Source organism: Nomia melanderi, chromosome 9 (genome assembly GCF_051020985.1).
Source record: "Nomia melanderi isolate GNS246 chromosome 9, iyNomMela1, whole genome shotgun sequence".
NCBI classification, from domain to species: Eukaryota; Metazoa; Arthropoda; class Insecta; order Hymenoptera; family Halictidae; genus Nomia; species Nomia melanderi.
In genome coordinates this window covers 9,995,504-10,008,486 of record NC_135007.1, presented here as the reverse complement: position 1 = coordinate 10,008,486, position 12,983 = coordinate 9,995,504, and the positions used below count along the sequence as shown (strand labels likewise).

Genomic DNA, 12,983 nt, shown 5'->3' with positions numbered 1-12,983 from the left:
TTCGACCGACGAAAAGAAAGCATTACATTTTGCTTGATAATTATACAATCAGAATCGACTTGAGATCTGAGTTTTCTAATTTTATCCAATAAAAAGAAAGTTCAATGTTCGATGTTCTTTTAATTTCTTGCTTAATATTATTCGATACCTCCTCTTTCAAATGTTCAAGTTTAATCTAAGTCGTTTGTGTAATGATTATTTAAGGATTATCACAGTTCTCCAACCGTTTTTTGACGAACTTTTGTTTACATCACTACGTTGAAGGATTGTTTGTCTAGTAAGTTTAAAATGCTTTGCTGGTGCAAAAAACATGTATATAAATTAAAAAAGTGTTATAATTATTGTTACCTAGAAAAATTCTAGTGCCAAATGCATTAACAACTTCTGAAGATCAATTAAAACAAGCAGTTCCAAAGTTCCACCTAAATAACTATTACTCCATCGAGTGAAGATTGCAACGACTTTATCAGTCAAATAAGAAAAATGACATCAACTTGATACTCCTTCAACAATATCACCCATTTTTAATTTTATACAGTAGAACCTTATTGAATTCCTCTTTCGGACCCTAGTCCAACTAGTATTACCCGTACCGCGTCCGATCAAATAACCGATTTTAATATATGCTTCAACATTCTTTTCCCCTATCCATTTAACTGTATATCGGTTAATCAGTTTCCCAGTTTTCGTCGTTCCTTTCGTTCCCGCTTCCAAAAAGATTCATCTCCTAACTTGTTTACCTTTATTTTATAACCAGTTATAACCAGTTACGAAATGCCAATGTGCTCAGCGTTAAATTGATCCTCTGCACGTATCAGTTTCTTATAGAGAATCTCACTTTCATAGTTGTCTTTCGATAATTTTTTGATCGCGTTAGAAGAGGGCTCTGCTGCAAGGTCTGAAATTCCTCGCGATGGAGTAAGTAAACCGGCGACGAACCGAGAGGACGCGTAAACGGCTCAACAACGCCACAATCGTGGAACACTGTACAAAGTGTACGTATGGGAATGAGAGACGAAGAGGTCCTTCCAGGTGTCGACGATGCTGAAGATGTCGTCCGGAGACCGCGACGTACAGTTATCTGACCGACTCCTTTCTTCTGCTCGCGGGAATCTTTCGCCTGCCAACGAGGCTCGTGCCACGTGCACAGGAACGGGGAGCCGCGGGTACACTGTTTACGCACACTGTGCTTGATTTCGCTCGACACGGATGTCCCGCCGCGTTCAACGAATTCGTTTCCGTATAAATTATTCAGCGACTCCTCTCGGCCAGTATCCTCCTCGTGATTCGGAATTGGGATAAAAAGTTTTCACTCGAGGCAGCGATAAATGGTCACCGGATATAAATGGAATTGGGTTGAATCATAGATAATTTCTGTTTTGCTTGGTCTTAGGTGTTTTGCAAGATAATTTATGGTTGGCGGGTATTAATGATTTATTATGTAGTTTTCTGTGTCGGAGGTGCGAGGCTTTCATTTATTTGTGAGTCGATTCGGTGGATGTGTTGATGTAATTCTTTTGGAGAAAATGTTTGTATGTATGCGCACCGACAGAGAAAAATGCTAGTGGTTTAAAAGTGAATCGGTGTGTTTATGAGAATCTTGTATGACGAAAATAGAGGAAATAATTTAATGTTTCTATGGAAGTTTTGGGTTTAGCGAGTTAATTAAGGGCATTTCGCTGTCTTTGTTTTACTTCAATGAACGGCAATGTATATTAGTATGTATTATTCGTTGTTTCATCGAATTCATACACCTCGAATAGGTTTTACGGAATATGACAATTTTCCAGGTTAAATTACTTCCTTATTAGGTAATAAAATTTTAATGACAGAAAGGATATGGCTGTATTAATTGCAGTCGTATAATTCTTGTGCAGCTGTACGTACCTTCTTGAATAAAACATAAGACTTCGAAGCATCCCACATATATTTCAATCAAAGAATCCAACGTTCCCTCTGAATAAACAAATAATCCCAAACATTCGGGCAGTATACATACTAACATACTTAAATAGATCATTATTGAACATTGAGGTAAACGTTGAAACTGACCACTGCAAATGATTCCTAAACGAAACTAAACTTCTTACGCGACCATTTAATTTGTCGTATAAATTAAAGCGATTCGAAACCCAAAGTAATTGTCAGGTCTGCGAGAAATGCGTTGCAACAAGTCAAATTAAGAGTGAAACGTGTCCAACGGTTCGAACATCGTTCCCGACGTTTCTGGACCGGATGTGCCTTGTAAAAATGCCTGTATTTTTTCCCTCGGTGCCTAGGTATAGCTGCGTGACCGGTATCATTAAACGAACGCCATACATCGAAACTGACCGACCGATCGAGTGGCTTCTTTCGACTTGTTTCGTTCATTCGTCGTGTTTGATTTGCCGAGTTCATCGGTTTCACGGAATTTCGTCCGTCTTGAATGGCCGTCGCCGGTGACCCAGCTCAACCCTGCCACCTGTCTCACCTGTTCCATCGATATCCGTTAGCTTCTGATCCCGCTGGAGTTAGTTTTAGGTTATCGTTAAATCGGGCTGACCAGACGAATCGTAATTGCAACGGTGAGAATGCTTTTTTCGCCCGGGGACACGGTGAATTTTCAATTCGGACGCACATTTTCAGCGGAACAATCGACAATGGCAGATCTTCCGTAAATAATTAGGGAAGAAAACAAGTGGACAGTCCATTAAACGGTCGAGTTGTCATCCGATTAATGCCGTTTCGAGCAATTGGCATGGATAATTGGTTCCTTCTGACCGACGATTACTGTTATTCCGCTGAAAGTTGTGTATGAAAGACATCTTACGTTTACACTTGGATACTTTTATTACAACACTGAAGTTCCCGTGATGTTGCCGCAAACAGAGCGTGTAAAAACTATCTTTCGATGTTCCGGTGCTGAATTACGAAACTCTGATAAGTTTGGAGAGAATTCGTCTTCTATCGGTTTTTTCATTTATTTCTATTTAAGAGCAGATTCTTTCTTACGCGAACGAAACAGTTTAATAGGAAGCGTCTTGCACAGATTTTGAGTTAATGTGTATGACAATAGAAAGATAATATATTCGGACGTATAAAAAGATTACTCTAGATATATTATGACTAATTACACGTTAAAATAACGTTCCTGGTGAGCTAATAGAGATGTCCATTGCGATGCATATTTTATATTATACCTTTTTATGTAAAATTCACAATAATTGCGTGTAAATAGTAATTGTTTGCTTTAAAACTAATGTGATCGAATTGGAGAATAATATAATACAAATGAGACTTTGTATTCGATTTAAATATTAATTCCATAATAAGTCAAATCCACGAAATCTTATTTTTATGGATTAAACATAAAACGAAGAGGACTGTTTTATAGAAAGAGATTGCCAGAAAGCAGTGAAGTTTTTATTTATCAAATAAATAATAGAAATGTTTCTTTCTTTTCCATAGATGCGGATTCGTTACCAGATGTTAGGGCGCATAGGCAGGAAAGGGACCTCCAAGGTGAGCTTTCCGAAACATTTGAGTGTGCTTGTCTTGCATCATGACTTGTGATCTCACAGCGGAGTTGCACTTGCGGACAACCATTTCTAATTCCATCTAACCAATCTTATCCCCGACGTTGACACTTTCTGTTGTGTACCATCATTTTCGCTACACCGCTGCAAAAAGTAAACCGAGTGCAACTCTACCGGCAAAAACCGTTCTCTCTCGCTTTCTTCTTTCGTCTCCGCTGTCTGGCCTATCTCTTCTCGCAGCAAAAAACGAAACCGATCTCGTTCTGTCTCTAAAAATACTCCGTTCGCGCGTATCGACGCGAGGTGCGGCCGTGTACATAACGTATAACCCGCCGTAAAGAACGAAACGAACGAAACGAGAACTCTGAAAAACTGTAATCACCGTTGTCTCGAGCACGCGTGCTCTATCTATTCTATCTCTGTGTCTGTCTTTTTTCTTTTTTTTTTTTGTACATCTTGCATTCCGCCTCCGTGGGTACATGGGTCTCGAATCCTGACGTTTTACCGCTGAAACGTAGCCTCGGGGGACTTGTTAAGCGATCAGCGTAGATCAGAGAGAAAAAAAAAGTAATTGAACGAAAGAATCGTGAGAATACACGTGAGACTTTCACTACATCGAATCGACACTGTACGAAATGAATTTCACGCATGTATGAATCATTTAGACCGGTAAAGATTGGAAATTTCGAATGATTTATCGTGTCCAACTAAACGAGTTTTCAAGTCCTTCGAGATGTATATACGTAATACCTAACGCCTGGTGTCTCGCACTTTTTATACATACATATAATATACATAATACCTATAACGGTTTTTTCGCGCATGACTTCCGCGGACCTTAAAAGCAAACGGATCCGATTCCGGCCGGTGAACGCGTGTGACGATCGAAAAATCGGTAAACTCGGTGAACGGGGACGAAGCCGGACACGAAGCAGGTGCTCTAGGCTACGAACAACGATGACTCGTCTACTAAGATCGTCTGTCTCTTTTTTTTCTGTTTCTGTTACTGCTCCCGCCTGCTCCTCGCCTTCAACTCTTCTCAACAACTGGATGCCGTCTGCCTCCAACGTCCGCCCGCCACTCCGTCTCTCCGACGACCTACATTATCTAAAAAAAAAAAAAAACAAACTTATGAAATTACCACACTTGAACAAACTCGAACAAAAAAAATCACAATGTAAAAACAAAAACAAAAAAAAAACAATTGAACGACGATTGATCCTTAATCCAATTGGCAACGGAACACGACTGGGACGAATGAACGAATGACGCCCGATGCACGACACGGACGACGACCGCTCTGACTTCGCTTCACCGTCTACCGAACACTTTGACCAACTATCAACCGACACGATCGGCACGCTCTAACGTGCTATCAAATTGTAAACTGAACGATTCTCAACGCTCGACGCGTTCACGCGCGGCAATTCCGTGTTCTCGGTGCTTCTGAACGATCCTGAACTCCTCCCGACTCGATCCACGCGTAATGTACACACGCGACGACCGTTCCCAGGGGTGACCACGGTTCTCCTAGTCTCGGCCAAACCCGGCAAGTCCGTTCCGCCGGTCGGCCTGCTCACCAAAACCGCGAGAACGTTCGTGCAGGATGGCGCTAGCACGGAATTCGCTACACAGGTGCTGGGCACCACTCTCGACAATGGTCGCCTGTACGCTAGAATCTTGTCCACGTCGAGTAGAGTCTTCTACGATAAAGAACCCAGTCCAGATACACCTAGACCCTATGTAGTTTACCCGTCGAGAGCACCTAGCGATGACTGGCAGTTCAGGGTAGCTCTAGAAGATACGCCCATCAAAGCTCTAAAAGAGATCGAGGCGCCGATCACCGCGGATTCTAAACAGACATCTGATCACGAAGAGGACAGCGAAAAGGCAGCGACGAAGTTAGACGAACTGTCTAGGGAAAATGATATCTTCAGCAGGCGAGAGCTCAATGCCGACCCTCAGAGGTTCAAGCCAGCTAAGGTTCGACCTGCTGATAATCTACCGACGTTCACCGTTAAACACGAGTATGTCTCCAGTAACTTTGATAACTTGGAAGAGGATCCGCCGAAGACGTTCAGGCCTCGATTACCGAAGATCTTTAAACCTCAGCCTAAAGCTCCCGCGCAAAAGAAGCTTGATATTAAGCCATTGGCTACAGTGACTTACCATGGATTTGCTGACTTCACTACCACCGTGGGTGAAACTGTTATCGTTTTTTCTCCTAGCACTTCGCCGGCACCCGTCGGACGACCTGCTACTACGATCAAAGGAGACGCCACTTTGAGACCCGACGATGGAGTTGCTGTGTTGAAAATCAGACCCACAAGCGTTGTTCCTGCTCAGCAGAAGACTGTGGAACATCCAAGCTTGGAGCAGCCTAGTATGAAAGTTGGATCGGGCGACCCACTTTTGGATGCTATTAATGGAGCTAATATTCAGCCCAGTGTCACTGAAGACTTTGAAACTGAATCTGCGACCACGTCCACTGAACCTCTTCTTTTGGTGCCTGACATAGATTCGAAGTCTGTGAAACCTACTGGGCTGCTGAAGGTTGTGGACTCCACGACATCCACGGATGGTACAACCACTCACTACAAGAGCATGATCTACGGAACTTATATTGGTACAAACTATGCCCAGATCATTCACACGTCTTCAAACGTGTACTTCTTCCCTGACGAAGCTACCGCCACTTATGACACCGAGGACACTACTGTGGATTACGGAACTACCGTCACGGACGACGACGAAGATGAACAGGAGACTACTTCTGAAATGCCAGTAGGCACCACGCCTAGAATTATCACCACTAGCGAAGAAAGTTTGCCAGAAGTGAATGAACTGACGACTCCATTCAGAGACACCACTGACAGTGTATTAACTACTTTAAAGGACATCTTGGAAAGTGCTAGGAGAGTTTTAGGAACAACTGAATCAGTCAGGCCCACGTTGGATGACGAAATACCGAATGATATTGTCCCTGGAGATCCTCAAGGCAGAAGTATCAAAGGTGGCAGTCCCAAGAACGACATTGGGCAAAAACATAAGAATATATTCGATGATCAGGAAGAAAAGGCGACTCTAGCTACTAGACTCTTGCCGTCCACAGTGTACAAGACCTTCACGTACTTCACCACTTTCTTCATTCCTGATGGCGCCCAAACTACCACCTCAGTACGTTCCAGAGAAGTGGTATCGTCGGAAGTATCTTATTTGACAGAGCTAATTACACCTAACTCAACTGCCACCCCTATTCTTCCTACTGCAGTAACTGAATCAACCATGACTCAGACAACACCATTGGTCAGCACAATGGAGGAGGAGCAAACAACCAAGCAGGATGAGGAGATCGAGCTAATATTCAAGACTCTATACACCACTTACACGTATTTGACAACTTTCTTCCAAGAGAACACGTCCAGTGTCTCCAGTAGAGAGGTCGTTGAAACGAATGTTATTACTCAGACAGTTGGACCTAAAGGTGTCTCGGCTGTGGTGGCAGATTTGTTTGAGAAGGATCAGCCTATCTTCATAGCTCCCACTAAGGTTTCAGAACCAATTTTGCCAACGGTTATGCCTCAACAGATCGAAAAAGGAACTGAGAAGTATCCGACCACTTTGGAGCAAACAACAGAGGACACACTGACCACTCTTCAGGAACAAGACACTACAACTGATCAGAATATTCCTACAGAGCCTGGAACGACTCCGAACGAATACGAAGATACTAGACAAACTGTTCCTGACCTAGAACCTAGTCCAACACCAGCAATGCCAACAGAAGCCGTCAGAGAGCAAATTAAGACCTACTACACGACGTATACCTACTTTACCACCATCTTTGTTGATGATGAAACAGAAATCGAGACTAGAACCGAAGTATTCACTAATGTCGTCACTGAGACGATCCAACCAACTGCTGTTCTACCTGTTATACAAGAAACCTTCGCTGCAACTACTCCTACAGAAGAACCACCTAAGCCAGCAGTTCCTCCAGGAATCCTGGCTTATTTGGAAGCTATTCAGAGACAGAAATCTCAGGAAGAAGCGCTTAAACTGGCAAAGAAAGTTCAGCAGGAGGCAGCTCATCAGGTTGAAGAGATTCCAGCCGTGGAAGAAGTTAAAGCAGAAACCACGGAACTTCCAACTACTTTAGAGGATCAACCAACGACTGAGAACCCATTTCGTGGTATAGAAGTGATTGCTCAAGTGACACCCAATCCTCCTGTCGATGGAGAAATACTTGGCTCCATGATTACTGATGTAGTGTCCTCATCCAGTTCCGGTGGAGGTACAGTTCTAGACTTGATGGACAAGAGAAATGCGGTTCCAGAGGATCAAGAGCTGTCCGAGTCGAACCATCATGACGTAGAACCAGCGCCCACTCTTCTTCTTCAAACAAGTTACACGACCTTCACATACTTCACGACGATGTACAAAGGTGACGAGTCCAACGTGGTCAGCCGATTGGAGACTGTCACCAACGTTGCCACCGAGACTATCAGACCAACTGCTGTGGCACCTGTAGAAACCAGTACCCTGCCAGTGACGTACTTCACGACCTTCACTTATTGGACTACGTTCTACAAAGGTGGGGACACAGTGACGACAAGTCGAGAAGAGACTGTCAGTAACGTGGTGACTCCAGGTGTTACCCCTACACCTACCGTAGAGCTTGGAATTATTATGACTTACAGACCAAACTCGGAACCTATTGAAGAAACCTCTGTCAAAGTCGAAGAGTCTAAAGTTACGGCTGATAATGAAGTGACACCATCAGATATTGTTCCAATCGAGAACTCGAAGTCAGAGGAGGTGGAGAAGACAATTCCCGTAGATGTCACCTCTTCTGTTGCGGCGCCTAGTATTGTTGAAGCTACTACCACTTCTCCTGAACCTACTACGTATTATACAACTTACACTTATTTCACGACCTCGTATATTGGTAACGAGACTATATTGAACAGTAGATTGGAAACTGTCACTAGTGTCTCTATACCTGAAGTGGTTACTACGCAACCAGTTGCTACTGGCAGAGCAATCGATGGACCAGTGTTTCAACAGGCTTTGGCAACTGAAGAGAAACCAGTTACGCCGTCAAAGGTTACCGAACAACCTAAAGTCGGTTTGATCTCGACTACCAGGTCCAGTCAAGTGAACGACGGTACAACAACACATTATATGACCGACGTACATGGTACTTACATTGATGGTTTGTACGCCCAAGTCGTTGAAAGTTCAACATCGATTGAAACACCACCTTTGCCATCAACGACTGTCGCCACTCCTGTTCTACCAACTGGTGTCCTGTCTCTCAATAAAGGTAGCGTAGTAGACGCCGACGAAGTGACAACAATCTTCTTCACCACAAAACAGATTGGTACCTTGTTCGACGGTCTCTATGCTAAAGTGATCGAGAGTACTTCAAGTACGAAGATCGACGAAGAGAGAAAGGCCACCATTCCACCTACTCACGGTCACCGAACTGGACTGGTAAGACTGATACACGGTCAAATCGAGAACAATGGTACAACGACGTTCTACCAATCGAAAGTAATTGGCACCAGCATTGAAGGCAGATACGCACAGATCATCGAGAGCACTTCTAGTTTCTTGTCAGCAACGCCAACCCTCAACATTGCTCCGACAGCGACACAGCCACCTGCAAAACCAACAGATTTACCAGAGATCTCTCCTTCGCCGGCAGTAATTCAGTCTTCGCTATCGGAAGATCCTACCACGGAATCTCCTGATCAAGATGACAACTCTGAGCAAAACGAAGAGAACGATGAAGATGACGAAGATGGTAAAGATGGACAAAGTTCGAAGAAGAAGTCTCGATTGACATTCTCGACCAGGAAGAGGTCGTTCACACCAGCTATCAGACCGTTTGCTTCTAGAAACAGGCCAACGTTCAATCCCAAGCGCAAGGGTGCGCAGGGTGCTACCACAATTACCAGGACAGACATAACTCCGACTATAACAGCCACGTTAGCGGGCAAGGCTAACAGATTTGCTTCGTCCAGAGGTCGAATCAGTTCTCCAATTGGACCTTACTCTTCAACCTTGTCCCCATCAGGCTCCAGAAGGTTCAACGGTAGGAGAGGAGGGCCTTCTAGCACAACTCCCGCCGTATCAGGAAGTACCAGAGGCAGAGCGCAACCCAGGATATCTCCTTCCTCAGTGTTCCAAGGGAACAGAAGAGGACCAACATCGATCAGAGGTTCTTCAGCAAGAGCTGCGACCCGTGGATCGAGTTCCGCTTATCCTGGAGCATCCACCAGATTTCGATCACCCATCAGACCCTCCTCGACACTATTGAGGGGCCAGGCAACCGTCAGACACGATGATCAAGAAAACGATGCTAACGAGTTCACTACCACTACGTTGGTCACCGAGGAGACTCCATATACCGAGGACTTTGATGGCGGCGAGACTGTGACTATACCCCTGCAGACCACTACAGAATCATCTAGAAGATCCACAAATCCTTTACTCAGATTCCGTAGGCCAATTAATTTGAACAATTCCGGGAGAACTGGCACTACTCCCAAACCTCCAACGACACCTCGTAGGAATGGCAATTTGAATAAACCTACCGCGCCATCCGTCCCTAAAGTGACGAACAGCAGGGCAAATGGCAGAGCTGCTCCGATATCTACCAGACCACGACAAGGTGGGCCTGGTATATTTCCGCCTAGAGGACTATTTGGAAAGAAACAAGAGTTACCTACCGGGGAGCAGATAGATCCGAATGAGGATTTGGAAGGCGAGGGAGAGGAGAATTTCGAGGATGAAGCCGTGGAAGAGATATCCGACAACGACTACGAGGGATCGGAGCACGAGGACAGAACCACGAATGTCAACCGACGTTCCGGGAAGTCCATAAAAACGGCTGTACAGATCAGACCATTTACTCGTGGCAGAAGGGTCCGCCGTCAAGCGAGTCAGTTGAGAGCGTATTCGAGTCGTTTCCGTCGGCCGGGCGCTAAGGCTGAAGAAAAGTCTGACGCCACTGAGGCGACCACCAACAAAGAGGACACGGCAAAGTCCGCGCCCAAACCGATCGCTCGTTACAACAACCGTGGAAGATCGTTGACCACATCTCGGCCGCCGCCAAAATCCGCGAACAATCCAGAAAAGTCATCAGCCGAGTCTACGGAGTTGAGTCAGAGTAAGGTCAGGCCTAGAGCGAAGACGAACGGCGATAGGAGCGCTGCGTCCAGAATAAAACCATCCCCGACATCCGGTAACGGTAGGCAATTCACTCTAAGAGAGAAAGACGGGACCGGTTCGAGTCGATCGAACTATAAACGGCCTAACTCTTCAGGGTCTAGAAACAACGGGCGCACGACGAGCAACTCGGAGAGGGTGAGGCCCCCGAGGCTGAGGAACGGAGCGAGCAAATCGTCCGAGACGACCAATACGAGGCGGGTGCCGCCATCTCGCGCTACGTCGAGATCGTCGGGTAGGAACGGTAGTAGGAGAACGTCGTCGCGGACCAGGGGTTCCCTCGAGGACATTAGGGAGTCGCCGACGATTTATCCCGATTATGACGGTACGATCACAGTGACCCATTACGTCCCAACCGAGGTGACGATTCCCGTGGTGAACAACGGCATCACGGAGCAACGTAACATCATAACTGCTCAGCCGAGTACCGAGGTGTTAGGCCCCTCTCAGTATAGTACCGTAGCAGGTGGAGACGGCAGGTCGCTGGTAGTAATCGTTAGCGAGGTAACCGGTACTAACCCCCAAGGCCAGACCGAGGTCACCCGATTCTTGCTTCACGAGACATCCACCACCCGGGTATCCCATACGTTGACCACTCTAGGCGGTCGCAGGGCCTCGCAGTCGGTGATAGTGCCCACGACCGTCTACTCTGTAGAGAACGTAGTTTCGACGATACAACCCTCGTTGCCCGGGAACGCGCCCCTCGCGAACATATTGCTGTCACAGCTGCTTCTCGGTCAGTTAGGTCAGGCTAACCCCCTGCTGCAGCCGCAGGGCACGCCGTCCACGCAATACAACACGCGCACCACCTCGTACGTCACCACGATAACGAAGCAGCAGAGCACTGTGATTCCACTCACGTTCCGCGGTAAGGAGATCCTGACGACCTTGGTAGACACCTCGACCGACGTGGTCACCGCGACTGAGTTCATCACCGATACGGTGGTCGTGACGCCCACCGCAGCTCTGCCAGCTGCCAATCTGAACTCCCTGTTGCTGTTGCTGCAACAACCCCAGCAGCCGTCGAAAAACTCGAATCCCTTGCTGGACTCGGTGTTCGCCGCTCCTCCTTTCACCCAGAGCAATACTTTGCCCGGTGAAGTAGAGAGGAGACATCAGCCAGCTGACTCCGATTACAAACAAGACAGCTACGAATACTCCGAAGAGGATGACGATGTGCAAGAGTATCACAAGTCGTCCAGGCCGCGCAACGGTCGTGGAAAGTCGAACGACAAGAAAGAGGACCATTCTAGCCAGGCCAAAGAAGAGTCCAGCGTAGTCACTCTGTACGTTTCCGGCCGGAGGCCCGGGGAGTTCAGCACTGTTCTTAGCACTGTGAAGGTCGGCGAGATGGTCAGCCCTACCAGGAGGCGAAGGGACGCCGACCATACCGTCGAGGTGCGACCTTCCGTCCCGCCGTCTCTACACGCGGGACCGGAAGAGATCGCTACGCTGGCGGGGAGCGAGGATTCGCTGGACGCGCACGCGCCGACAGAGAGTCTCGAGAGCGTAGTGGGTGACGTCGGACGGCACCTTTCCACGTCCATTCGCACCTAACCGCCCTATCACCATCCCTCCTTCCTCTGTCCGATCGTTTCTGTCTTCTATCCTCTCTCTCCCCCACCGCCCTTAACCGTCATCGTTCTTAATTAAGTCCATCATAACTCACTTAAACACCCACCTAGACCGAAGCTGACGACCTTTCTCATACTCGTTAGTCACTCAGACGGTTCTACGACGGTTCGTTCTCGCGCGTCGCGGGGAAAATTCAGCAACGACGATGCTCATCGCGGACTGCTGGTGTAATATAGTGAATCCTCGGAGATTGTTGTACCTCTTCTATCTTCTTTTTTTTTTATTTTATATATATATGTGTGTGTATGTGAAAACGATTCTCCGCACGTTAGCAAAGAACCGTGGGAAGCTCGCAGCTTCGGTAGAACGCGAACCACGCCAGGTTCGATGTCTCCAATTCTTCGTCCTGCTCGCTCCCCCTGTCTTCTGTACTCTTGCCTATTGGAACTGCCACCATCGACAGCCCTTCTACGCCCTTCTCCTAGAACGTCGTCCCGCGCCCACTAACACAGAGCCTCGAACCCGCCGCCGCACGCGCGACCACACGGCCAAAACACCCAGCAAGCATGGTACTCCCTGTATGTCGGTCAGGCAAATACCCCGGTAAAACGCTACTAAGTGCACGAAAAACCGAAAAAAAAGAACGGCGAATGTTCG

General features: G+C 46.6%; 1 protein-coding gene across 1 annotated transcript in view; it reads left to right on the top strand.

The window, feature by feature from the left end:
- LOC143174904 (uncharacterized) overlaps window positions 1–12,308 on the top strand; it is a 98,577-nt gene extending 86,269 nt beyond the window's left edge. Inside the window, exons 2-3 of the mRNA XM_076370682.1 lie at window positions 3,448–3,501; window positions 5,029–12,308. Of these exons, the coding sequence (XP_076226797.1) occupies window positions 3,448–3,501; window positions 5,029–12,308 (7,334 nt within the window). The remainder of the gene's footprint in view (window positions 1–3,447; window positions 3,502–5,028) is intronic.
- The last annotated feature ends 675 nt before the right edge of the window (window positions 12,309–12,983 follow it).